Source organism: Erithacus rubecula (genome assembly GCF_903797595.1).
Source record: "Erithacus rubecula genome assembly, chromosome: 23".
In the NCBI taxonomy this organism is placed as follows: Eukaryota; Metazoa; Chordata; class Aves; order Passeriformes; family Muscicapidae; genus Erithacus; species Erithacus rubecula.
In genome coordinates this window covers 4,729,327-4,754,601 of record NC_136675.1, presented here as the reverse complement: position 1 = coordinate 4,754,601, position 25,275 = coordinate 4,729,327, and the positions used below count along the sequence as shown (strand labels likewise).

The 25,275-nt window shown below is 52.9% G+C and overlaps 1 protein-coding gene across 1 annotated transcript; it reads left to right on the top strand.

Moving 5' to 3' along the window:
- Nucleotides 1–2,969: 2,969 nt before the first annotated feature.
- Nucleotides 2,970–25,029, top strand: TFAP2E (transcription factor AP-2 epsilon; the record flags this gene model as incomplete). Its single annotated transcript, XM_079325456.1, has 8 exons — nucleotides 2,970–2,996; nucleotides 3,110–3,556; nucleotides 3,857–3,908; nucleotides 16,876–17,094; nucleotides 19,462–19,690; nucleotides 19,906–20,024; nucleotides 22,920–23,061; nucleotides 23,550–25,029. The coding sequence occupies 8 exons, from the start codon at nucleotides 2,970–2,972 to the stop codon at nucleotides 23,836–23,838; spliced, it is 1,524 nt and encodes a 507-aa protein (XP_079181582.1). The 3' UTR covers nucleotides 23,839–25,029.
- Between the last annotated feature and the right edge of the window lie 246 nt (nucleotides 25,030–25,275).

Here is a 25,275-nt window from a genome sequence, read left to right as displayed (position 1 = left end):
TTTCCCTGAGGTGTTGATGGGAGCTGAGCTTCTGGAGAAGAACTGGTTCATCTCTGACTAGGGAAGAGCTCTGTTCACATTCTTTAGTCTCGGTGCTCTCCTTGTTCTGCTCTACCAGTACATTTGTTGCTTACCCTCAGGAGCAGAAGTTGCTGCCTCAAGCCCCTCATGTGCTCCTGGCAGTGCTGAGGATCTCCTGAGAAGGAGCTCTGGGACCTTTGCTACAAACCCAGTTTTCCAGAGATTTCTGTCTTGGGTCCATGTGCAAAAAGTGGTCCCTGGGGTGGAGACCTTGCCCAGACTCACAGTGAATGTTCCCTGTAGCTGGGGGATGAGGGGGCAGCTCTGGTGTTCAGATCCTCAGCAGGACCACATCACTGTTAGGAAACACAAAGGATGTTTGGCAGAGCAAAACACAAGCACAGCTGGACCTGTGGTCCTTAAACAGGGATGTTAAAGAGCAGGAGCTGTGTTTGAGCCTCCTGTGCTCAGGTACCCCAGCAATTTTCCTGGTCAAGTTGAACCAGTAACAAAACCACCTGGGAGAATGTGTTGGCAGCCCCTAGGCCCTGCCTGGGACCTCAGGACAGCAGTGAAAAGTGAATAATTGTTCAGCACTGGTGGCTTAATGAGTGTCTCCTGTCCACAAGAGGCCCAGGGGTTTGGTTTGCCCTCATCATCAGACAGGTGCTGTACAGAGGGTCTGAGGCAGTGAAGAACTCAGACGGGTCTTGGACATTTTGCAAGGACAATTCTGCTTCTTGTAGGGCTCTGAGGGTGCTGCTGAGCAGGACCCCAAGGCTGGGAAGATGCTGATTGTGCTTCCAGAGAAGTTGAGAGAAGGTGCCAAGGTAGGGCAGCTCCTGGGCTAGAGCCTGTTGCAAAGTCCCTTTTCTCCTTCCTGATCATTCTTGTGCTGTGCTGGGGAGGGTGACACTCCCTACAGCCCCAAAACTCCAGGCTGTCTTGGCCCATTCCCCCAGCCTAACAATTCCCACAACCCCAGTTCACCCAGCATGTTCCATAGGGGCAGTGGGACAGCTCTGCTTTTTGTTTTTCCTTCCCTTTGTCTGTCAGTGTTGCAGGTTTCCTCTGCTCTGTTTCATTTTTGGGTGGAAACACAGCTTTCCTCCAAGCTGCTGCAAGGGACCATCCTCCTGCTCACCTGTGGTCCTGTGCAGGCTGACTCACAACCTTCTCTGCCTGGATTTTGCACAGTTTCACCTCTTTCAGAGGAATAAAGACTCGACATTATACAGAGCAGATGAGCAAGGGACATTAAGAATGAGCTGGAACATAACTGCAAAATACAGCATGTCCAATCCAATTTTTCCTAGCAAATGAAATGGATTTGGTGGAAAATAAATACAGAACTTCCAGGAGCAGCGTCCTTGAAGAGCATTTGAGGGGGATGAAGAGATTTGAATGGATCAACCCTCTATACCTCTGCATATCCCTCCTCCCACCCTTAAATGCCATCTTTAACAGAAATAAATTAGAATAAACGATCAGCCGATGCCTCCTAAAGACAGGTGGCAGGGTAATATTAAAAGAAATGAATAAAAATTCATTTAATGAGCATTGTTAATTAAACCTGGAAATCAAAGAGGTCTGAGTTGTGGGAATTCAGAGGAAAAATGAAAATGAAGGGAGCTGTAGCTCGGGGCTGGAAGAGTGGAATTAAATTAGCTGCAGTGTAGGGCTGTGTTTGTTGATGTCGATCACAGAGCGCGGCGTGTTGCAGCTGGGGGTGAAGGGTTTGTGCTGTGCTCCGCCTAAAACACGCGCTGTCGATGCAACATCCCGCCCGGCGATGGGCGGCCGGCACCCTGCGGGTGGCACGGTGAGACCGCGGGGAGCCGCGGTGACCGGGCACCCCACAGCCCGGGGGTACCGCGACTGTGTGCCGGGGTGTGAGGGTGGGCGAGGGTGGGCACCGCCGGGGCACCTGCGAGGGGTGTCACTGCGGTCACTGAGTGCCGCCGGCGGGGCCGTCCCGGCTGCCCGGCTCGCCCCGCTGGTGTCCGGTGCCCGGTGCCGCGCTCACCGACCCGGTGCGGCTGGCCCGCCTCGTCCTGCCCCCGAGGGAGGGCTCAAACAGAGAGTGAGGGAGGGATGGAGAGGCGGAGAGAGGGATGGAGGAGGGCGGAGAGGCAGGCGTGCTGCCGTCGGTGCTCCCCGTTTTACCCTGGCTCTGTTGCACCCTGCGCCCATGCTCCCTAACCATCTCGGCTCGGAGCACCCCCAGACACTTCTCGCGGTCCCCAGTCCGGGATGAGCTCTCCGCTCCCTGGCGGGGAGGAGGGTGAAGCGGCCCGGGAGGAGCCCCGAGCTCTCCCGGCAGGACCGGCCCCGGGCCCCGCTCCGCTCGCGGGAGGCTGCAGCTGCCGCCGGGGCCCTCGCAGCGCTCCCGGAGGGGCCCCGCACCCGGCTCGGGCTAATAAAGTCAAACCGTAGAGCATCGCCGCGGCCCCGCAGCCCGTCCGCACTCCCGGGCTCTCCCGACCCTCGGGGCTCGCTCCCCGGGGCGATCCGCGGCGGGATTCTCAGGCGGCGCGGCCCGGGGCGGGGGGACCCGGGGTGGAACGGGGCGGAGGGTATGCAGTCCCGTGCGCCAGGGGACCGGGACAGCCCGACGGGCCGGGAATAGCACCGGTCACGCTCACAGGGGGCGGCGGGTGCCCCTCGCCCCCCGGCCCGGCCGCCTGCCGCCGCCGTCCCGCCGCGCCCGCTGTCGGGAGCCGTCGGGGCCCCGCGGGAGCGGGCGGCGCGTCCCCGTCCCCGCGCTCTGACGCGCGCTCCCGGGGCGGCGGGCGCGCCCCCGCCGCTATAACTGGCGTGCATGGAGTCGGGGCCGGCGCAGAGGAGCGGGCGGGCGATGGGAGACGCCGCTCCGGCGGGATAGAGGGGCGGAGACGGGGGCACCCCCGGGGCCCGGCCCGCCCGGGGCTTGCCGCGGGCCCGCACCGATGCTTGTGCACAGCTACCCGGGCATGGTGAGTGCGGGGCGAGCACGGCTGGGGCGGGACGGGACGGGACGGGACGGGGGGTCGGGGGCTGGGACCGGGGGTCCGTGCCCGTCTCACCGCCGCTGTTTTCGCCGCCGCAGGACCGCGCCGAGGGGCTGCCCGGGGCGCCGGCCGGGGCCCGCCTGCCTCAGCTGCCCTCGCTCAACCAGGCGCCCTACGGCTCGGCTCCGCCGCTGTGCCACACGCCCGCCGCCGACTTCCAGCCGCCCTACTTCCCCCCGCCGTACCCGCAGCCGCCGCTGCCCTACCCGCAGGGCCAGGAGCCCGCTTACCCTCACCTGGCGGACCCGTACGCGGCGCTCAGCCCTCTGCACCAGCACCAGCAGCCGGCCTGGCCCCCGCAGCGCGGCCGGCAGGACGAGCCGGGGCTGCTCTCGCAGACCCACCGCGCCCTGGGGCTCGACCCCCGCCGCGATTACCCAGCCGTGCCCCGCCTGCTCCACGGGCTGCCCGACGGTGGCCACGGCCTCGCCGACGGCCCGCTGGGCCTCCACGGCCTCGGGCACCACGGCCTCGAGGACATCCAGGTACGGGGACCCGGCGGGAACACCGGGAGGGTGCCCGGGGCGGGTTGGTTGCGCCGGGACGGGGTTGGATCCCTCTGCCTGTGCGACCGGGGACTCCCGGCGGGACGAGTCGGGCCCCACGGCGTCCGTACCCCCGGGCAAACAGAAACTCTGGGCCGGGGATACCCATTTCTGGGGCTCGCTCGTGCCTTCAGAATTCCTTCTGGCCGGGGCCAGCGGGTGGATCGGGCCGCGCTGTCCCCGCGCCGCGAGCAGCCGGTGTCCGGAGCCGGCTGACGGCTCTTTCCTCGGTGTTTTCAGGCCGTGGACGACGGCGGGATGAACCTGCTCGATCAGTCCGTGATCAAGAAAGGTAAGAGCGCGGAGGCTCAGCGGAAAGCAGCACCGGACCGGGCCCCGCTCCTGCCCTCGGGGCTCCCCAGCGTCGGGTCCCCCCGCGGCCGTCCTCCCGCGGGGCTGCCCCCCGCCCGTCGGGAAGGGCTCGCTGCTGTCCCCGGCGAGACTAAAACGAAAGCGGCGGGTCCCGGCGGACCAGCGTGCCCACTGGCCCCCAGCCCGCTGCTCTCCCTCGGGCGGCACCGCGCCGCCGCTCCTTCCCGGTACCGACGGGCGGACTCTGCTGTCGGGGAGCCCCGGGGCCCAACCCGCCGGCGGCCGCGTACGGTTTGCGTGGAGAGCCCGGGGCTGCCCCGGCCGCAGCTCCCGGTGCTCCCGGTCCCGCCGCTCCGCGGTCGGAGCCCCGTGCCCGGCGGCGGGGGAGGCAGCGCGGGCCTCGAACCGCTTCGGATCGCGGCGGATCGGGCCCGTTCGGCGGGACTGGCACGGCGGGGAAGGAAGGACGCGTTTAACGGGGACGAGAAGTGGCGCGGCTTTGGGGCCGGTGCTGCCCGTCCTTGCAGCCGGGAGCGTCCCGCAGGCCCGCACCCCGCATAAACCCGGGTCTGCGGAGACCCCGCTGTGCCGCTCCATAACCGGGGCTTCGCTCCGGGACCGGAGAGGAAGAACAGCCTTCCCCTCCGGGGCCGGCGCGGGGAACGGGGCTGCGGGCAGACGTCCCCCTCGACCCCCGGGATCTTCCGCGTCCGGTTCTGCCCCGCACTCTGACCAGTCCCTCACATCCAAACAAATCGCTGGGTAGAACAGATAAAATACTAATATTATCCCTAAAATATTTCTGTAGTAAATCTTCCGCCGGGGCGTTTCAGGAACGAGGATGGGGGCTCGGGAGCGTCTAGTGCGGTGCTCGAGGCGATTCCTACTATGGAATATTCCAGCACTGCCCTTGGCTTCTCCCCGAGATATTTTACAGAAATGTATGGATGGGAAAGAGGCGTTTCACCACTGACCCCTGATGCGAACGGAACCGAGGCCACTGGGGCGGGTCGGTAACGCGAGCCCGTGGGTTCCACGGCCCCGCAGTCCCGGTGCTGCTCCCGGCCGATCCCCGGTAACTACACGGAAAACCTCCCGGTCGTGCGGCTCTTCCCCATCTGCCCCCGGTCGTTTTCCCGGTGCGCCGCATCCCCTTCCCCTAGAAAAGGCTGATCTAGGAACACGCGGCTGCCAGCGGGACATTAATGACCCGCATTAATTGAGCTTTAATCAGAATACTGGAGTGGCGTTTCATTAAATATTCGGGCGTGAGGAATGGTTGCAATCATCTGAGGGGTGCGTGAGCCAGCGCTGACCGTACCTCTGCGGCTTGGGCCGTGCAGGAGCACCCCGGAACCCTCGGGAAACACTCCGCTGTTCGAATGTTTTTCTGGAAGTTCAGTTTGAGTTATAGTGGTTCCTTCGAATTTTCCCTCTCGTTTTTCCAAAAGCGCCATTACTTAGAATGTTTTATCTCCTATCGGGAGGATTTGTCGTTGTTTAGTGCCTGGTTTTTTGCCCTTGGAAATTCTCTAGTCCTCTAGTCTTGGAAAGTAAAAAAAAAATTAAAAAAAAAAAAAAAAAAAAAGAAAGGAAAAATAAAATTAAAATATCTTTGGCTGAAGGCGGGAATGGTGCAAAGAGCTCGACCGCAGCCCCTGTGCTCATGGACACTTGTTCTTCCATGCCCGTTTTCATTTGGGTATTTTTAAATTTTTAAAATATTAATATATATTTTCCGTCCCTGTTTTTACCTTCTTTTTAAATTATTTTAATATTTTCTATTATTACTCCTATGTTTGGAGAACGAATCTCCGAGTTTGCTGGACAAATCGATAAATCCAAAGCCAAGAGCGTGTTTGTGGGGGAAATTGGGCAGCTGCTGGAAGCGGCGGCAGCAGCGGGGGCTCTGTCCTGGCACCGCTCCGTCACCCACCCCGCTGTCGGGGATGAGGAGAACGGGGTCCGGAGCCTCTAAAAGCTTCCAACCGGGTGAGTTCAGCTCAAAAGAAATCGAAGGAATTATTGCAACTGCAGCCGGGAATCCCGGATCAAAACGTTTCTGCCCTCCACACGGCCCGGGGAATAAATTCCTTTACATTCGGCTTTATTTAATTTTTTAGAATATATAGAATGTGGTCGTTCTCACTCCGCTGGCTCCGTCAGCTTTGAGTTGTGTTCTGGAGCCCCAGTGAGGCTAGAGCCGAGCCCGGGCCCCCGCGGGTGAATGACACCCCAAGAAAAAGAAAATTAAATTAAAACCATCTGAGGCAGAAAGTGCTGGAGGGGGCGGCTGGGCAGCAGGGCTCGAGGACACCCTCTTTAAAGGAAGCGAGAGTAAATCCTAAAAGGCGCAGTTTTCTTCCTAAATCGCACCGAGATCCCAAATACCGATTAATCCTGGAATTCCTGACGGAATGGCCGTTGGACAGAAACCTGATAGAAATCTTTGCGTGTGAAAACAGATCTATCTCGCCTAATTAGTTGCCGAGATACTGTTGTCCTGGTTCAACAAAATATTAATCACCTGCCCTAAATCCCCAAATCTCCCTTTTAACTCCCGTCCTTGGAGTCGCATTTAGTCCCCGGCCAGAAACAGCCCGGAACGGGAGGGAAGAGCCCGCAGCCCTGCGCTGTCCCCGCAGCCTGTCCCCTCCCGTATCCCGGGATTTTGGGGCCATCCCCGCGGCACGGGGGTCGCTGCCGATGTCCCCCCGCACGGACGGGCCCCGGAGCGGGGAAGATGCTGCCCGAAGCCTCGGAGCGCTGTGTGGGAGCATCTCTGACTGCGCGTCTGTTTTTCCTCCTTTTCTCCCTTAAATATATTTCCACGGTTCCAGCCGTTAATATAATTCCAGAGATTTTGTGGGTATCTCGGAGATGCGGTGAATTGCCACCCGCTCCCCTCTGAGTGTTTTCCCGAGCCTTCAGAGCTCCGGTCCTTCGGCTGCAGGTAATCCTGAATTAAATAAATGGAGAGAAAAATCGGGGATTCGCCCTAGCGCTGGCTCGGGGCACCGCCACGGGACCCCCATCCCGCAGTCCCGACGGCGGGTGCAGCCCAGAGAGGCAGATCCCGGCTGGAAACAGGCGCTCAAACACCCATTTCCACCGCTGCCCTCGGGACTGGCTCCGGTTCATTATCGCCGTGGTGATCCCTAGGGCTGGAGGCGCCGGGGTACCGGGAAACCCCCGGTGAGGGGGTGCAGTTTGGTTGTGGGATGCAGTGTGTGAGCTGGGAGCAGGGAGAGATGTGATAGCTCTGAAAAACAGAGGATGAGTTTTCCCCCCGATCTGTCGTGACAAATGGGGCGATAGATTTCGTTCAGGATTTAAATGCATAAAATCTAGGATAGGGCAGCAGAGCATTTCTGAACGTCTTGTACCTCCGTTTGTTCATTCTCCCTTTTTTTTTCCCAGGTATTTCAGAAATTGTTTTCTTTCTTTTGTTGTTGCTTTGTTTGTGGTTGGGATTATTATTGTTATTATTATTATTATTATTATTACTTTTCCTTTCAAGCATTTATATAAGACCAGGAAGATATTAGACTGGGAAACATTAAAATTAGCACTGAAAAAGTTTAGTTGGGGCTCTGGCTGCTTTAGTCTACAGCAGCTCAGGAAATTTTTGCTCCACTCACCTGCTGCCCTGCTGATTAGATGCTCAGATCAGCTACCAGGGTCTGGCTGTGAGACCCCCCAGACATGAAACTGGGGACTCAGCAAGCCCCGAGCTCCTGTTGCAGAGTGCAAGTTTCTGCTTATGAAATCAAGCATTAGGTCGTTGTGCTCAGTAGCAAAAAATCCTGCAGATTGGTTGTAAAATAAGGAGGGGTTTTATTGCTTTCACATCCTTTTGGGATCAGCAGAAAGCTTCAGAGAGAGCCCTTTTATTACAAAGAAAAATACAAATCTCTTTGGCTGGCACCTGGGGAGATGCTGGAGTGCAGGAGCAGCAGAGGGTCCTGCTGGCAGTGGGCTGGGGTGAGCTGGGGCCCTGTGGCAGCAGGAGCAGGGTGAGCACAGGGGCTGGGGCAGCCGCTCGCGGGCACAAGTTTTGGCTGTGGCATTTTACAAGCTGGAGTAGAGACAGAGCAGGGTGTGACCAGCGTGGGCTCACATTGGCACCCACACACACAGCAGGCACTGTGCTGGCCTGGTCCTGCACTGTGCCTTGTGTTTGGGATCTGGTCCTGCACTGTCCCTCGTGTTTGGGATCTGGTCCTGCACTGTGCCTTGTGTTTGGGATCTGGTCCTGCACTGTCCCTCGTGTTTGGGATCTGGTCCTGCACTGTGCCTCGTGTTTGGGATCTGGTCCTGCACTGTGCCTTCGGTTTGGGGATCTGGTCCTGCACTGTCCCTCGTGTTCGGGGATCTGGTCCTGCACTGTGCCTTCGGTTTGGGGATCTGGTCCTGCACTGTGCCTCGTGTTTGGGATCTGGTCCTGCACTGTGCCTTGGGTTTGGGGATCTGGTCCTGCACTGTCCCTCGTGTTTGGGATCTGGTCCTGCACTGTGCCTTATGTTTGGGATCTGGTCCTGCACTGTCCCTCGTGTTTGGGATCTGGTCCTGCACTGTGCCTTATGTTTGGGATCTGGTCCTGCACTGTCCCTCGTGTTTGGGATCTGGTCCTGCACTGTGCCTCGTGTTTGGGATCTGGTCCTGCACTGTCCCTCGTGTTTGGGGATCTGGTCCTGCCACTGTCCCTCGTGTTTCTGGATCTGGGTGCCGCCCTCCCTCATTTTTGTAACTTGTTCCGATTTCCATCTGAGGCTTCTGAGCAGCTCTGAGGGGCAGTGCTAGCGTTTCTGCTCAGGAATGTGGACCTGTTTGGCTGGATACTGGACAGACAGATGGAAAGCTGTGCCTCCGAGCCCACAGTCAGGAATATTGCAAGAAGTAGCTGTCACTACTAAGGAATGCAGCAGAGGAGGCAGATTAAGACCGAGATCCTTAGATCCACTCACCACCGCACGCGAGCTCCAGGTTTTGAAGCTTCTCAGCTTCTTCTCAAGCTGATGGGACTGGCAGCAGTGCCATTTCTCCTTTGTTTTGGTGCAAGGAGCAATCGAGCTGTAAGAAATGTAACAAGCCAGATGTGGCAGGGGGAAAAAAAAAATCCTGAAAGAATGGTAGATTAGATAAACATCATTTCCTGTGACGAGCAAGGTAATAAATGAGGTCATCCTGTAAAACACCTGGGGCTGTGAAGACACAGCTTTTATAGGACTGTCCAGGGCTGTGGGTGGAGGTACTTGGCTTCCAGTCAGCTGCAGGGTGCTGGGCTCGCTGGGGAGCCCTCCCAGCTCTCTGCAGCTTCATCCGCAGCAGTTGATTGCCTGAGCAGGAAAAGGGGCTCACCCAGGACAAGCTGTGTCTTGACTGGAACTTTTGCTGCCTTAGTGCTGCTCACGAATGCTTCAAAGTTTCGACAAGCCCTCGCACACACCGGGAGATAGAGCAGCGTTCCTCAAAACACAGTCACACCTCCCGGTGCCGGCGCTTCCCCCGCGCACACGCTGCGCGGCAGGAACACCTACTAACCAAACACGGAAACTTAAAAGAAAGTTTTTCACTCTGAACTGCATCCAGATCGCCATTCCTCCATTAAAATTATATTTTTAATGTCCTATAATTGCACCAGGATAAGCCCAGGTGTGTGTTCATGTGAGATAACGCATGCGGGTGCTGGTGAAGGCGCTGGGCTTTGTCTCAACCTCCCCAGTGCCTCCCAGGCATGTGTTATCTCCAAGTTTCATGTACCTTGTCATGACTTACTGTTTAATTAGATGTTTTTAAATGAATTTTTTTCTTTGTTAGAAATAAAGAGCAGCTCTTAAAGGGTAGGTTCAGGAAAGCCAGTTTGGGTTTTGTGTTTTTTTGGCGTGTGGCTCGAGCCAAAGCAGGAGCACCTCTGCTCCAGGAGGGGGACCCCAGGTGAGGCTTCTCCATGGACAGCACTGAGTGAGCAGCACAGATATGTTTGGCTTGCTCTGGAGCACCTTTCCCTTCCTTTTAGGGCTGTGAGGTGTTTTTGCAGTTTGCTGGCCACTGTCACATCACTACCCTGGCTCCCACAGGGGCTACTTCATCCACAGGTGGACTGGCAGCAGGACAGCCTTGGCCAGGTGGCACCTGTGGTGTTTGTCCCTGCAGAGGAAGTGGTGCCAAGATCTTAATTTGTGTGACAGCACAGGTACCTGGGGTCCATCAGGACACACAACCACAACAGCATAGGCAAGACCCACAGGGACCCATCAATATCCCCCCAGCCCAGGGTCACACCAAAGCAGAGCAGAGGCAAACACAGACTATTCCTCCCAGTTTAATAATGTTCTGAGATACATGATCTCAGAAAAAAAAAAATGTTTGCAATCTCTCTTAATTATTTGGAGAGCCTAAATGAGGTTCTCTGAAGTCCTAGACTAGAACTCTAACCACTAAACCATCCCACCCTTTCCTGTGTGATCCAGGGAATTACTCACTCTTGCTGTCCTTCCATTTGTTTGTTTATTTTAATTCTTAATGGAGGAACTAATTAGCAAATCTGGATGTGATGCTTGGAGCTGCTGCGTGCTCAGTTCTCATCTCCCTGGCCTGTCTCTAACCCAGCTCTGCTGTGCCCAGATATTCCCTTCCCTTTGGTGAGAAGTGTTATGGTTTGTGGGGAAAGGGCAGAGAAGAACATGGGAGTGAGGGGGAATATCTAGAAATGAGCTCGAGGTGTCCATTGCAATTAAAACACAGCGTGGCAGGAGCTTGGAGCAGGAAGAGGGGATCTGGGAGCAGAATGAGGGGAGTTGGGAGCAGAATGAGGGGAGCTGGGAGCAGGTTCACCTTCACAGCTTAAAAATCCATCCCACTGTCTGTGGTACATGCTTGGGATTCCAGCTGGGCTGAGTCTCCCCACCCTCTATCTCAGGCATTTATCTGGCATCAGTCACCAGAGTGCCGAGGCGCCAGGGAGCAGGGACTGGGTCAGGCTCTGCTCCCTCAGGACTGGTCAGACAGGTCCCAGAGAGCAAGTGCTGTCCCCGGGGCTCCCCTGGGAGCCCCAAAGTGGCCACATGCATGGGAGAAAGCAGAGCCACAATCCCAGGGCTGGAGAGGTGTGAGCAGAGGGTCTGACCCAGGGCGCTTAGGGAGGTTTCCAGCACAAGATCCTGGTTAGCAAGAGATGGAGCAGCCATTGAAAAACCATCATCGGAGGGTTTGTTTCACCAATACACTGGTGTCAGCAGCCCAGGGCATCTGAGCAAGGAAAAGGAAAAGCCTTTTCTGCTGTGACAGTGGGTGAGCAGTGCCTGTCCCCAGAGTGATCCTGGACCGAGGGATTCACGTTGCTGTGGCCAGACCCAGACTGAAACCCCTCCAGATCAGGACTGGCAGCGAGCTCAGTATGAACAGAAGAATGTTTTTTATTATTATTCATGTCTAATCTTTGCTGAATGGTCTTTTGCCCTTCAACAACCTGAATAGATTTAACAAATTGACAGGAACGTGGCAGCAGCTTCCACAGGAGCGGGATCGGTCACTGCTCACCACGATGTCACAGCTTTGCTCTCCCATTTTAGCTTAAAGACACCCCAGTCACACAAATTCAGGTGCATCTCTAGGGAATACAGGGAAAAATCTCTTGGGTATTTTATTGTAAAATAGATCAAACTGTTTAAATACGTCAAGATCTCATAGACTGGGTGTCAGGGTGTTTGTGCTGCTAAAGGAGTAAACCTGGGGTGGTTTTATGGAGTTATGGAGTGTGTGGGGATGGGAGAACTCACTGCAGCACAGTCAGGGGGGACATTGAATGGGGAATTTCCCTTGGTGTCAGCAGGAGCACTGTGGGTTTCCAATTCCTCTGGCTTAAACCCTCCAGCTCTCCTGCTTGGTTTGGGCTGTGAAACACAAATTCTGTGCGGGCAGAATTTGAGCTGGATTTTAAATAATTATTCATTAATTGAACCAAATTTGAAATAGTTAATTTTCTATCGTAGATACGGAAGAGCACACGTGCAGATTTGGAAAAAGTAATTTAGAATAAAGGGAAAGGGAAATAATGTGAAATAACTGATTTCTCCAATGAAGTTGCTGTGTTGGGGTGGCTCCCAACCAACAGTGCAGGAAATATCTCCACTTTGTCACTCAAAAACAGAACCCAAATAATTTTCATTCATTCCCTTCAAAGGTTCAGACACCTGAGTTTGACTGTTTAGAGGGACATTTTAATCACTGCTGTTTGGTGCCTTCCAGTGAAATGTTTCTATGGTTAAAGCTCAGGCTGTGACATCAGGGTTCCCCAGACAGCAGAATCCACTCCATGAAATGAAAATGGAAAGGAAACATGTGGGAACTCACCACAAATTAATTGTGAGCAGTTTCCAAAAAACTGGCAAACTATTCTGAACAGCAGCATATTTGAGGTCGAGTCATTCCTAAATGGTGAAGCAGGAAAATGCATTAGCTGAAATTATCAACTGCAAAGCACTTTCTAATCCCCTTCCCAAGTCCTGCAGAAGCACAGGGGGCTGAGTAAATTTTAATATTATAGCAGCTGGCCATTCTTATCAAAGCAAGATATACTCAGCAGGGACCATCCTTAACCAAGCCATTGTACCCATGGATTTGGGGGAGTCTGAACCTTCCTGTTCCACTGATTCATCCCAAAGCTCCCCAGGAGACACCTGCAGTGATGCATGGCTGGGACTTCACTGTCAAACAGAGGTATAGAATGTAAAATGGAATTAATATCACATGGCAACTTCATATTTCTTTCCCAACCTGATGAATGGATTTGCATGGGAAACAAAATGTTAAATATGGGAGTTTTGCATAGGCATGGGACCTCTCCTGATTAGCTTTCTCATGGGAATAGTTTGAAGTTGAATCCCTGCTTTCCTCGGAGGGTCCAAGATTCGTTTCCCTATCAGAACTCAGCGATCTCGAAAACCCACAGATAAAACCGAGATTCTTTCCATCCTTCCATTTGAAAAGGCCGATGATGGTGGTTCCTAGAGAGGCTCTTTGACACGGGGACATGGTTCAGGTTGTGCATTCGAGATAAAGAGAATACCTGTATAATCCCCTCTGGGAAGAGAGGATAATTACAGAGTGTGCTTTGAAATACAGCTGATGGCTCTGACCTCCTTCCCCGGACCATCAATAAATACCTCTCTGCTGAAACACCGGGAAATTGGAGCAGCTGAACTCTGCAGCACCTCCTCCCTGAAAAAAGGCTTTTAAAGGGATGGCGGGAGCAGCTGCCCCTGGCTCACACCCACATCCAGATATTTTTTTATATATGTATCTCCATCTTATAATTTACATCAGAGACATTCAAACGAAGGTTAGATGATCTCACTGACAGCTCTTCCCGGAAAACAACAGCAATCCCTCAGGTCTCTGCAGCACTTTCATCGGGGGCTGCACACAAACATCCATCGCTCCGGGTTCCCCCCACTGCCAGCCCGGAGCGGGTCAGAGCAGCGGGACCCCCGGCCAGGGAACAAACCGGGGGCTTTGGGCTGCACCTGCAGAGCCGTGGAAGCAAAACCTCGGCACCTGCGGCAGGTTTGGAGGGTGCAGGTGTCTCCTCGCTGGCTCAGGTCTCTGCCCCGCAGCGATGCCCGAGGCAGCCGAGCTGACCGGGGCACGGTCCCGGAGAGGGATGGGGGCTGAGAGGCTCTGGTGGGGGCTGGAGACAGCGCTGTTGTGCCTGAAGATGAGCGATTGCTTTGTCCCAGGTTGTCTCCTAAGGCGATTCACTGATATCTCTTTAAAATGCAACCCCAACAACAGCACACTCCCACTTTTAAAGCGACGTCGCAATAAAAGCTCCGATATCCAGGGATCCCGCCTTACCGAGGAAGAGAATTTACCTGTGGTGTATCTGGGGAGAGAAGAAAACAGACTTGTAAGACGGGCAGCGATTTGCATGTTCCCTCTGGACCTGTTTTTCCCCTTACAGCATCCCGAGCTCCAGCTGGAAATGGAACAGAACAAATAACAACACGATAAGCAGCTCAATTCCCAAGTACCACAAATTTTCTTGCTTACAAATCGTTTTGCAAGCAGGCAGCACATTTCTTCTATGGAAACAAGGCAGTACTTGGTATTTTTCTCTTTTTGTAGGCAAAGTTTCTTTTTCCTTAGACCCAAAAGTCGATGGTTTGCTGAAAGCCCCGGAGCACCGACACCGGCTCCCGCAGCTGCCGGCAATCCCCGCACCGAAGACTGAGCCGGGCTGCAGCTGCACTTTTTCACCGATTATTTACATATCAAAGTGTCCATTTCCAGGAATCACAAAGGTGATTTCACCCACAAACTTTGGTGAACAATGAGGAAGGAGAAGGAATGCAGGAGAGGAGGGATGGAGCATCGTCAGCCCAGACCGTGCGGGAGAGGAGGAAGAGGAAGCAGAGGCGCGGGGCTGCGGATCGGTTCGTGCTGGATTTCACTGGGGAAAAGCAGGAAATTCTCCGAAGTTTTCTAGGTAAAAGCCTTTGAAGAATGGGTTTGTTTTGCTCCTTCTTTTTACCTCCAACTTAAAAAAGCCAAGGGACCTACCTCTGCAAGCCAGAACAGGAGAGGCAGAAACTTTGTGCTTTCTTTTGGGACACTTTGAAGGCATGAGGCTCCTAATTTCATTCACTGGATTCACAGCTGAGCAATCCATTCAGCTGTGTTTTTATCTTTCTCCCGGCTGTCTCCTGAAAAACCCTCAGGGAGACGAGGCTGTGACATCCCACCCCACCTGCAGCATTACTGGAGGTATCAGGACTCCTGTTGTTCATGGGAATTGACTTTCCATTGCCTGTCTGCTCCAAGGGCATCATCACATCCTGTGCTCAGGTGCTGGACCAACTCCTCCTGGCTGCATTCAACACCCAAGCACTTCTCACCTGGAGAAATCTCTCACCAGAGATTACCTGGCAAGTTTTAATTGGGTATCACAGCATCCCTCCCAGGTAGACATTATTATATTATTATCTGCAATTTGTTGCTGGAGACAGTCAAGCCCAAACTGGGATAGTGACTTGTACTGTGTCATAACACAATTCCAGTCTGTGCCAGACACAAGGAGATAACCCCAGGCAGGCAGGATGTTCTCCAGCTCAGGGAAGCCAAGGGATGAAGCCCTTGGTGGTTTTGGACACCAGGACTTGTTTGAAATCACTCTCTCTCTCTGCATCAGGGTTTTTGAGCCACAGCAAATGCAGTTGTGGGGGTTCATCATCTGACAGGGTATAAAAGACAAGCCAGAGCTGACCCAACACAAAAGGCCCCTCTGATGGGAGATCACAAATCCTGTGCTTTGGAAGGAAGATGAAGTCACCTGTGATTGCTCCAGGCACGGGGGGTGAGCGACTCACATGGGAGTTTGAGTTTCCACTGCTGCTCACACACACCTGGAATATGACAGATTGCAAATTCCACCTGCCCTGTGAGGTTCAAGGCTGCAGTGAGAGGCTGAGTCTGATGGAAATACCTCCTGTGAGATGTGCAGAAGAAATGAGCATTGTTTCCCTTCTGCAGGATTCTGCTGCATGCCTGTTCCATGCTGCCCTTCTCCAAATCACCACAGCACCAGGAGCCAAGATGATGTGGTGACAAACAGCTCGATCTCACAGCTTCCTACAGAAAACCCAGAGCTATGAAAACAGAGGCTGTACATAATCAGCCTGCAGCACAGCACAACACTTGGGCAATAGCTGAAGCCTGGATTGCTTAGAAAGGCATTCCCACAGACTGGAATTGCACACACACAGGTCATGCCCATGTACCTGAGCTGTGGTAAATCATTTAACTTGCTCTGTGCCTCAATTTTCCCCAGCTGCACTAAGGAGCTGGCTTGAGTCAGGAGTGAGTTCATGGCTTTGCTGGCTGGTGCTGGACCAGCACTGGGCTGAGGAGCAGCAAGGCATGAAGCCCTTTGAGGTCTGCCAGCACAACCTTATTCCAAATTCTGTTTCCCTTTTAAATCTGACCCCTCTAACCTGTGCCAGAGCTTACCTGAATCCAGCTCACCTGCAGCATCCCCAGGGCAGGTGAAAATGCTTCACAGGAGCTTTAGTTTTTGAAATCTGTAGCCAAACTCATCTGGATTTACTGATTTAGAAGTATCAGGATTGTTCAGGAATAAGCACCACTTCTATGGGAAAATCCTGCTCAGGAATGTCAGGCAGTTTGAGAAAAGAGCAGAAAAACTTCAGGAGGACAGAGTGGAGGAATCAAGTATCAATAAATAATTATGATGAATAATAATAAGAGATAACAAAGAGGACTTTGCACTCCCCAGGAGTGCTCTGAGCAGTTGTTAAAGGTCTGAGGTCTCCTTCTTTCCCTTTCTTTGGTTGAATCAATCCAAGCTCCCATTGCCATTTACAGTTTCCTGGGGTGGGCTGGAGTGACCCAGGGGTACCCTGCCCACTCCTCAGGCAGGGCTGGAGGGGCACCAGCATCCAACCCTTCCTCACCAGCCTTTGTAGTGTGTGTCTGTCACTGTGTGCACGAGCATCTCTGGGATGTGTTTGGCTGAGAAGCTCGTCCTCCATGGTCAGGAGTGGGACCTGAGCTCCTGCCATGGGGACAAGCTGGGGAGGAGCTGGGTCACTGTGGGGAAGGTGTGTCCTGCTCTGCCAAAAATGAATGTTTCCTATGGCACAACCTCAGAAGAGACAACGAGTGCAGTGACACAATGTGCCACTTCTATCCCCAGCTGCAAAGCACCAGCGGGTCTCAGCTCCTTGTTGTGCCCTTCTCTGGGGCACAGTGACACTGCAGGTCCCCCACTCCCCCTGGGGCCGTGCAGTGCCTCAATGCCCATGGTGCAGAGCCTGTCTGTGCTCCAGGGCTGGTTCCTGTGTAGCTCTGGCCGGGCTCCAGGGCGCAGGGGGTCGGTGCTGGGGCGCTGGGCTCTCACTGCTCTCACGCTTCCTTCTTGTCTGCAGGCTGGCTCAGGTGCTCCGATCACCTGCTGCTTGCGGGAACAGGAAAGCAGCAGCTGAAGATCGAGGGGGACTTTTGGTTTACTCAGATGACAAGAGACAATTTTGGTTCCCCAAAAGCCAAGGAAACAAAGCTGTCAGGCTTTAATGGTAGCTTGTCTCCCTCCTGCAGCATGTTTATGGGCAAACAAGCTGCAGATCAGACCAGGCAAGCAGCAGCAGGTGAGGCTCAATAACAATAATTCGTGATTAATGGAGAATGTGGCTTTGTTTATTCTTGTTGTATTGAGGCAACGCTGTCTAATGGATGAAGCACTGCTGCAGGACTCCAGGGCTCAGCTCCCAGTGCTGCTGCCCTCTCTGTCCCTCCCTCACGTCCCATGTGTCCTGTGAGGGCACAAGCTCTGTGTGACACAGGCACCCTGTCCCACACCTGCACGTGCCCAAAGTGACGGGGCTGTGACCTTGGCTGAGGCTTCGTGGCAGAAGAGCAATGGCAAAATCCACGCTCCGTGCTGGTGCCTGCCTGGTTTGCTTGTGGCACAGAGCTGGGCTGACCCAGCTGTGCTGAGCTTTACCCTTCACAGCAGTTTGCTCCAGGGCACAGCTTTCCAGGGCTTTGTTTCTGACAGTAGCATCATTCCTAAAACCTCCAGTATGTGTTTCCCAAGTGTTGTGTCTCCATGCTGCACATCAACATCATCCGTGCCTCCTTGTCACTGCCCATGGGGTGACTGGCAAACACAGAGCTGTATCCAACCCTTCTCCAGCACAGTTTGCCAAGCTCTGGGGTTAAGTGACACTGGTACAGCTGGGTTTGCCCCCTCCCCAGATGCTGTGTCCCGTGGATGTGTGGTGAGGCACATCCCTCTCCCTGCATGGCTCTGCTGTCCCTTGGCCACGCATGCGGCTTGAGCCATGGCATGATCACAGGCATGCACAGAAATATCAAATATCATCCAGGTTACAGAGTGTACCAATTCTGCACAGCTCTTCACATGATACAAGCAACACCTGCTCCTCAGGAGGGTCTGGTTTGGGGGGCCCTTTCTGCAGCAGAACCCAACACTGGGACCCTGCAGGGCCTCACACCTCGGCAGCGCTGCACCGATATTTGCAAACCACGCTCTGACTTCTGATTTTAAGGGATCCCCTGGAGACTAACCTAACCTGTTCTGGGACTGCAGAAGAAAGCTTTGAAGTTGCTCCTTCCTGGAAATAGTTCTGGTTTCCTACAGGGGGATGTTCCTGTATTTGTTCTGCCCTGAACCAACCTCAGCCATGGCAAGCACTGACTGCAGCTGCCAGCTCCAGCAGGGCACTGGTGCATCCCACCCTTTGCTCCCTGACTTTGCTCAAGTTTTGTGCTGGGAGGAAACTCCATGTCCTTCAGCTCCTCTCCATTCATCCCTTACTCTAAAAACATGAGTCATTTTTATGTAGCATGTGCTGATTTTTATTGCCATGCTAGCGAGTAGTTGAGCTGGATTTACAATATGCTGATTGTAAACTCCCCCTCATAGGTCCATGTACCCTCCCTGGTTAATCCTGGGGCTTCTGTTTCATTTTGGGCATGTGTATTTCCTTTATAAACCACGAGCATTCACTGCTCTGTTACTTGCAGGAACCATGTGACTGTGGAACAGTAATTCCTGAGGAAGCACAAAGAATGTCAGGGCTGAAATGATCTTTGGATTCTTTCAAAACCTGCTTTTTTTCCTCCTTGAGTTAAATTGGTTATTAATTTCAGAGCATAAAAGCCAAAGAGATTTGGCACAAGTCTCTGCCACAGTTTTAACTTACAAACCTTTATTGTATCTAAGAATGTTTCTTATGGGATGATAAATGGGAAAACTGAGCCCCTTTGCCCCAGTGTGATGCTGTAGGCTCAATGAGATGCTGCAGTTACCAGTGCCTGCCCAACCTTGTGTTAATTGACTTTTGCCCATTAAGCAAAGGGAAGTTTGTGCTGGATTAATTTGGTTTGATCTTCTCAAGCTTCCTTTAAGCCAGGGATGATGAAAGTTGAGGGCTGTGGTTATTTGTGGGGCTAATCCCAGAGCTGAAGGCACAGAAACTCTTTCCCATAGGGGAAACACAGCACATAAGGGAAGCACAGCTCTTGGCCAGCCCAGCAGCTCCTGGGTTTGGGGCAGGGAATGGAGGTGTTGCTGATCCTGCCTGGTGGGATGCAGTGTGTGCTGGCACAGGGCTGCAGCTGCAATCCCTGGAGAGGATTGGCATCCTGGCCAGCCTGGCCACCCACCTCCACAGAGCACCTAGAGGGGACAGGGAGAGCAGCTGGTCACAGGTCCAGCCAGCAACACTGGGCACAATCCTCAGTCTTCCACAAGACCAGCCCAGACCTTGGCTTTAATTACAGCTGGGCTGGGAGGTGTGGGAGCAAGCAAGGGCAGCATCCAGGCTTCTTCCTTTCCTTTAGCCTTTATTTAGTTCAGTTTCATCACCCCACCTGGCTTCTCTCATTGAGGAAAATAAGGAACTAATGAGACATCCCAGCAGCCCTGCTGCTGTCTGGAGAGTCTGGGTGTCTCAGCCATGGTCTGTTCTTCTCTCCCTTGTCTCCAGTGCCCATCCCCTCGAAGGCCAATGGCACCACCATCTCCACCCTGTCCATGAACAAGGATGGCCTGATTGGAGGGGTCACGAATCCCAACGAGGTTTTCTGCTCCGTGCCCGGCCGCCTGTCCCTCCTCAGCTCCACCTCCAAGTACAAGGTGACAGTAGGGGAGGTGCAGAGGAGGCTCTCACCCCCTGAGTGTCTCAATGCCTCTCTCCTCGGCGGGGTTCTCCGCAGGTAAGCTGCCCCAAAAACCCCAAAATCTGTGTCCAGCACCAGTTCTTACCTCAGATAAAGGGATGAGAAATTCTGGTGTATGGTACAGTAAGGAGTAATATTTTTATTGCTTTTTCTTCTTTCCTTTCAAACCTCAAAGCTTAAAACCAGGATTATGGTTATTTCATCATGAATTGCATGGAAATTTATTTTCTCCCATTGTTTTCTCTTTTCAGAGCCAAATCAAAAAATGGGGGTCGGTGTTTAAGAGAAAGATTAGAGAAAATTGGACTGAATCTACCTGCAGGAAGGCGCAAAGCTGCCAACGTCACCCTGCTCACATCCCTCGTGGAAGGTAAGAGTCTCTCCCTGCTCCCACGGAGGGTGGAGTGCCAAAACTTCCATCCCCTCAATTGCCAGCTTTTCACAAACCAGAACTCTTAAAATATGGAGTGGTCACGGCTGAATGAGCATGGCAATGTCCCTGTGTCTCTCCACACTGATTCAAGAATGTGTTCTTTAAAATGAGTAGACTTTTGGGCAGAACCAAGACAGCAAATGTCCAGGAAAATATCCAAGCATGGTTGTCCTGCCTGTGGTAAGAGGTTGGAACTGCATGATCTTGAACAACCCAAACCATCCTAGAACTCTATGCTTCCATGTCTGTTTTCCAAAACTCAGCCATTTCTGTTGGATCAGATGTGTCCCATGGAAAAGGCCAAGCAGGACTGTGAGCATCCTTCTGGCTGCAGCTCAGGGAATCCCTCATTTCTTTGAGCTGCTTTTAATAGTTGAGACACAGAGACCAAACACAGAATAAGCCTGAATAAAGCTGCCAAAAATTTCCCAGCTGCTGTGCAGCCCGTGCATGTGCCCACCTACAGCACAGCTCAGGTCTGTCTATAAGAAGGAAATGCCCCATATCCAAGTCCTTCCCTCCTCCAGGAAATGAGTGAGACACCAAGGAGATGTCAAACATGCTGTGAGGTTTTGCAGGTGGAGCTCAGGTGTGCAGCAGCCACCCTCAGAGCCATGGAAAAGGTGCTGCCCTGGCAGGCACAGCCCTGCCCAGACATGAGAGGTGCCCCTGCCTGACTCGGTTCCTTCCTCCCCTCCTGCTCCTCTCCACCATGGAAATGATGATGTTGCCTGTGCATCCTGAGAGAAAAGCACACGGGGATGCAAACAAATGGAATGACAGCTCTGCCTCCCTCTGAGCTCAGGAATCCATTGTGTCCATGCAGGCAGCTGCCTTGGGATCCTGAATAGAAAATCATCTCCATTGTCGCCAGCAAATTAAATGACCCGCTTCATTAGGCCGAGGTTGTTACCCAGGGCAGTTGGTTCGTGCTGAATGAAAGGCTGATTTCCATGAAAAGAAAAGAAAAGAAAAGAAAGAAAAGAATGAAGGAAAGAAAGGAAGGAAGAAATGTACAGTTTGATTTCAAGTCACTGCTGATGCTTTGGTTCCTGCTTCCCAGCTCATAGCAAATAGAAGTGGTGCCAGTGTGTTTGATGGATATAATTTCTTCCTGCATGATGGGACCAGGGGATGTTCCCCCCAAAGGAAGGTGCCTGTGCAGTGCCATCACCCAGCACCCAAACTGTCTTGTGCCCCTCTGCCCCAAACAGACTCTTCCTGAACATTTGCTGTCTTGGCTTAATTTGTTTTCTCCCCTCTGCCTTCCTTAATTATTTCAAAGAGCCAATGGATGGGGTTTTGAGTGCAGATGAAATATCTTTTCTTACACAGACCCACAGCCACTCATACAGATGGAGATGATGTTTCTGGAGAATCCAGGGAGCACCAGGTAGAAACAGCTCCCTCACCACGTACACCAAGCACTCACCCTCTGTTGGGCATTGCTCCATGAGGGCACCTCCAGCCTGGACCCAATGGAGCAGCAGGGCTGTATTTCCACTCCAGAAACCTTCCTGAGCTCTAGGAAGGAGGTTTGCCCACAGCCAGGCTCTCTCTGCCCCTCTACCCACCACAGCCCTCTGTGCACTCTCCTGCAGCCTCTCCTCCTCAAGATCTGGCTCAATGTGTCTTTAACACTAAAGCCAGAGTGCCCTGTCCCCCCAATACCTCTCTAATCCAGCATTCAAATTGCCTTTAAAAAACATTGAAATGTGCAGCCACTCACACATTCATGGAAGAAACAAATCCTGGCTCCAGCCCTGGCTCTGACTGTGACATCACTCATCTCTTTTTTATTATCCCAGTATCATTTTTTCAGCACTTTTTCTTTTCTGACTGTTTTTTTAAATACACAAACAACTACAAATTCTGATTCTTTAAGTTTACCTAATTTGCTTTCTCTGGAGGAGATGAATTGGGAAGTGCTGTTTTTATGTGAGAAGCAGAGACACTTCCCTACAACAGAGCTCCACAGACAGCTCTGGGAGCAGGGCAGGTTGGGATGGGATCTGGGTTAATGCTATTAGGATGGATGGCCTAATAGATGTGAGCAGCAGGGGGGCAAGGCAAATTAGCTCTGCCTGCCCAACCAGGATTTCGGGTGTTGGGCATGATCAATTGCCATCAGCTCTGATTATTTCCACGGGGACGCCTGGAAATGGATCAATTCCATCAATGGGTGGGCATTTCCACGGGGTGATGGATACACTGTCCAGCCTGAGGGGCCCCAGGCACTGGGGGGATGTAACCCCCTTCCTCCTGCCCCTTCCTGCTGCCCCTTCCTGCTGCCCCTTCCTTCTGTCCTGCCTTGTCCAGTAGTCATGGGGCTGAGGTCACTCTGTGACCCTCCAGTCTCCCTTTCAATCTCTGCTCAGTTTGGAGAGGCCAGGCAGGAAATTTGGGAAAGATGCAGCAGGGAATGCTCCCAAGTAAGAAATGCCTCTGGTATTCTTCCTTTTGCAGCAGGTGCCCAGAGTCACACCTCACCCTGCTCCAAGGGCAGCACTGTCTTGATGCTATTGCAAAAGGTAGTGAGGGAAGGACCCAGCTGCTGTTTAGAGCTCATTTGGCTCACACACACCAATTGCCTCACAGATGAGAATAAGAAACTCAGAGGTGTTTCTGCAGCAAGAGATGAAGGTGGGGAGAGCTCTTGGGTGGCCACTGAGACAGGGAAGAGCCCCAGTCCCATCAGAACTGAGCCCCAACAGTGAGATGGCTACAGCTCTAGAGAAGTTCCCAGTCCCAGTCCCAGTCCCAGTTCCCAGTCCCAGTTCCCTGTCCCACCAGTGCTGGCACAGTGCTGATGCTCCTCTCTCCTGCTTGCAGGTGAAGCCATTCACCTGGCTCGGGATTTCGGGTACGTCTGTGAGACGGAGTTCCCGGCCAAGGCAGCAGCAGAGTACCTGTGCAGGCAGCACTCCGACCCCAGTGAGCTCCACACCAGGAAAAACATGCTGCTGGCTACCAAGTGAGTACAGAGGGCAACGAGCCACAGCACTCAGTGTCTGCAGCTGAGGAGGGCAGCATTAGCCCCCAGACTTTACTGCAGGAGGGTGTCCAGCAGGAGGAATGGCCTGCATGGATTGAAGGGTTTGCTCCTGCAGAGGAAAGGGTAACCCAGCCCTGGGGAGCATTTTGGTGGTGTCCTTTCAAAGCTGGAGCAGCAGCAGTGGCTCCAATTCTGCACTCCAGGCTGGAGCAAAAAACTCCCAGTGAGGAGGTGGCTGTTCAGGCAGGGAGAAGGAAAAGAACCCTGAAATACCCAGAGAATGTGGATGCCCCACACCTGAAAGTGTTTAGTGCTGGATTGGGTGAAGTTCTGAGCAACCTGGTGTCCATGCCAGAGGGGCTGAAACTGGATGATCTTTTAGGTCTCTTCCAACCCAAACTGTTCTATCATTCTGTAACTCTGCAGCTCTCCACGTGCATTACAGTGACCAAACCTCTCTCTTTCAGGCAAATTTGCAAGGAGTTTGCAGACCTGATAGCCCAGGACCGCTCCCCGCTGGGGAACAGCCGCCCCTCGCTGATCCTGGAGCCCGGAGTGCAGAGCTGCTTGACTCATTTCAGCCTCATCACCCACGGTTTTGGGGGCCCAGCCATCTGTGCTGCCCTCACTGCCTTCCAGAACTACCTGGTGGAGTCCCTCAAGGGGCTGGATAAAATATTCATGAACAGCACAGGGAACGGGCACACGACCGGGGACACCAAAGCGTCAGACAAAGAGGTGAAGCATCGGAAATAATTTTCTCCAGGGGGAAAGATGAGCCAGGCCACTGTTTTCTGAACTGCTGAGTTTGAACCCGTGAGGAAGCTCGTAAAGCAAGCAAAGGAAACAGAGGAAACAAGAAGACTTAAAGAGTTTAAGAAGCAAACAGTGCTAATGAGCATAGTGAGATTGAGAAAAGCCAGGCTGATGGCTTTGGGGTTTTGCCTTTTGCCTTTTTTTTGTTTTTTTTGTAACGTGGATGCAGGAAGCCAAGTCATGTGCAATTTGATTTTATTTTGCTTTTTAAAAAACCCGTAGTAAAATCCTGGTGTGCTCCAGGAATTTGTTCCAACTGAAGAACTGAGAGGAAAGAGCAAAAGCCTCATCAGTGCAAGACCCAGAGCAGGAGCAGCCGAGGGCAGGGGGACAGAGCCCTGGCTCTACCTGGATTTATTCACTGGTGTTGAGGCAAACACAGGAAACTTTCCCATTCCCCCACCCACAGCCCAGCCCTGATGCCAGGCCAAGGAAAATTGCTGGCAGAACTGCTGTGGATTTAAAGCAGGTCCAGGTCTTGTTTACAGCTTCAAACTGAGACTCACTGTGGATTTTCCTGTGGCCTGAGGAGCCTCAAGCTACAGCACGAGGGAGGAACAGCCCCACAGCCAACAGACCCCAGGGCAGGACTGGGGGGAACCCCCTGATTGCTGCCCCCCAGGCTGGGGATAAGGCAGGTGAAGCTAAACCCAGGACTGAATAAAACTCCACAACCTACAGATAACAGCACACACATTTCTAAAATTAGTAATAATAATAAATAAAGCACAAGGAGCAGAACTTGAACCAGGCCAAACTGAACTGTTCTAAATCTGTATATATTTATTTATGTGTAATTAAAATCTGAAAGTTTTAAAATGTCCAGTGCAAGTTATTTATATCAAATTGAGTTGGGTTTTTTGTTTTGCCTTTATTTGTTTGTTCGTTTGTTTGTTTTGGGTTGGGTTATTTTTTCTTTTGAAAGATGGAAATAATTGGATTTTCTGCCATTAGAAATGGGAATGAAGTTTTGGATCCACCAAACTGTAGCATGGACAAGTTAGGCTGTGATGATGATGACTCTAGAAGTTCTGCAGGATTTGTACTTGCTGTTGTTTCTCTTAATGCTGCAATAGATGTACAACAACCACACTACAATGTCATTCTCATTCTCTTAATAAACCTCTTTTTATTTGAAGAAAGCACCTCCATCGTCTTTGTGAGAAGGATCCTTTGCCTCTCTGGTTGTATCTTAAAAGGGATTATATAGCTCATTATATGGAAATGATATAAAATTGCATAGATTTGAGAAAGAAATCTCCAGTTTCATGGCTGGGGGGTTGACAGGAGCTGCTGCTGCTGCCTGGTGTCCCCAGCCCTGGTGCTGAGCCAGCTGGCGCCAGTGGAGATGAATGAGTTTGTTTGCTGATGTTTCAG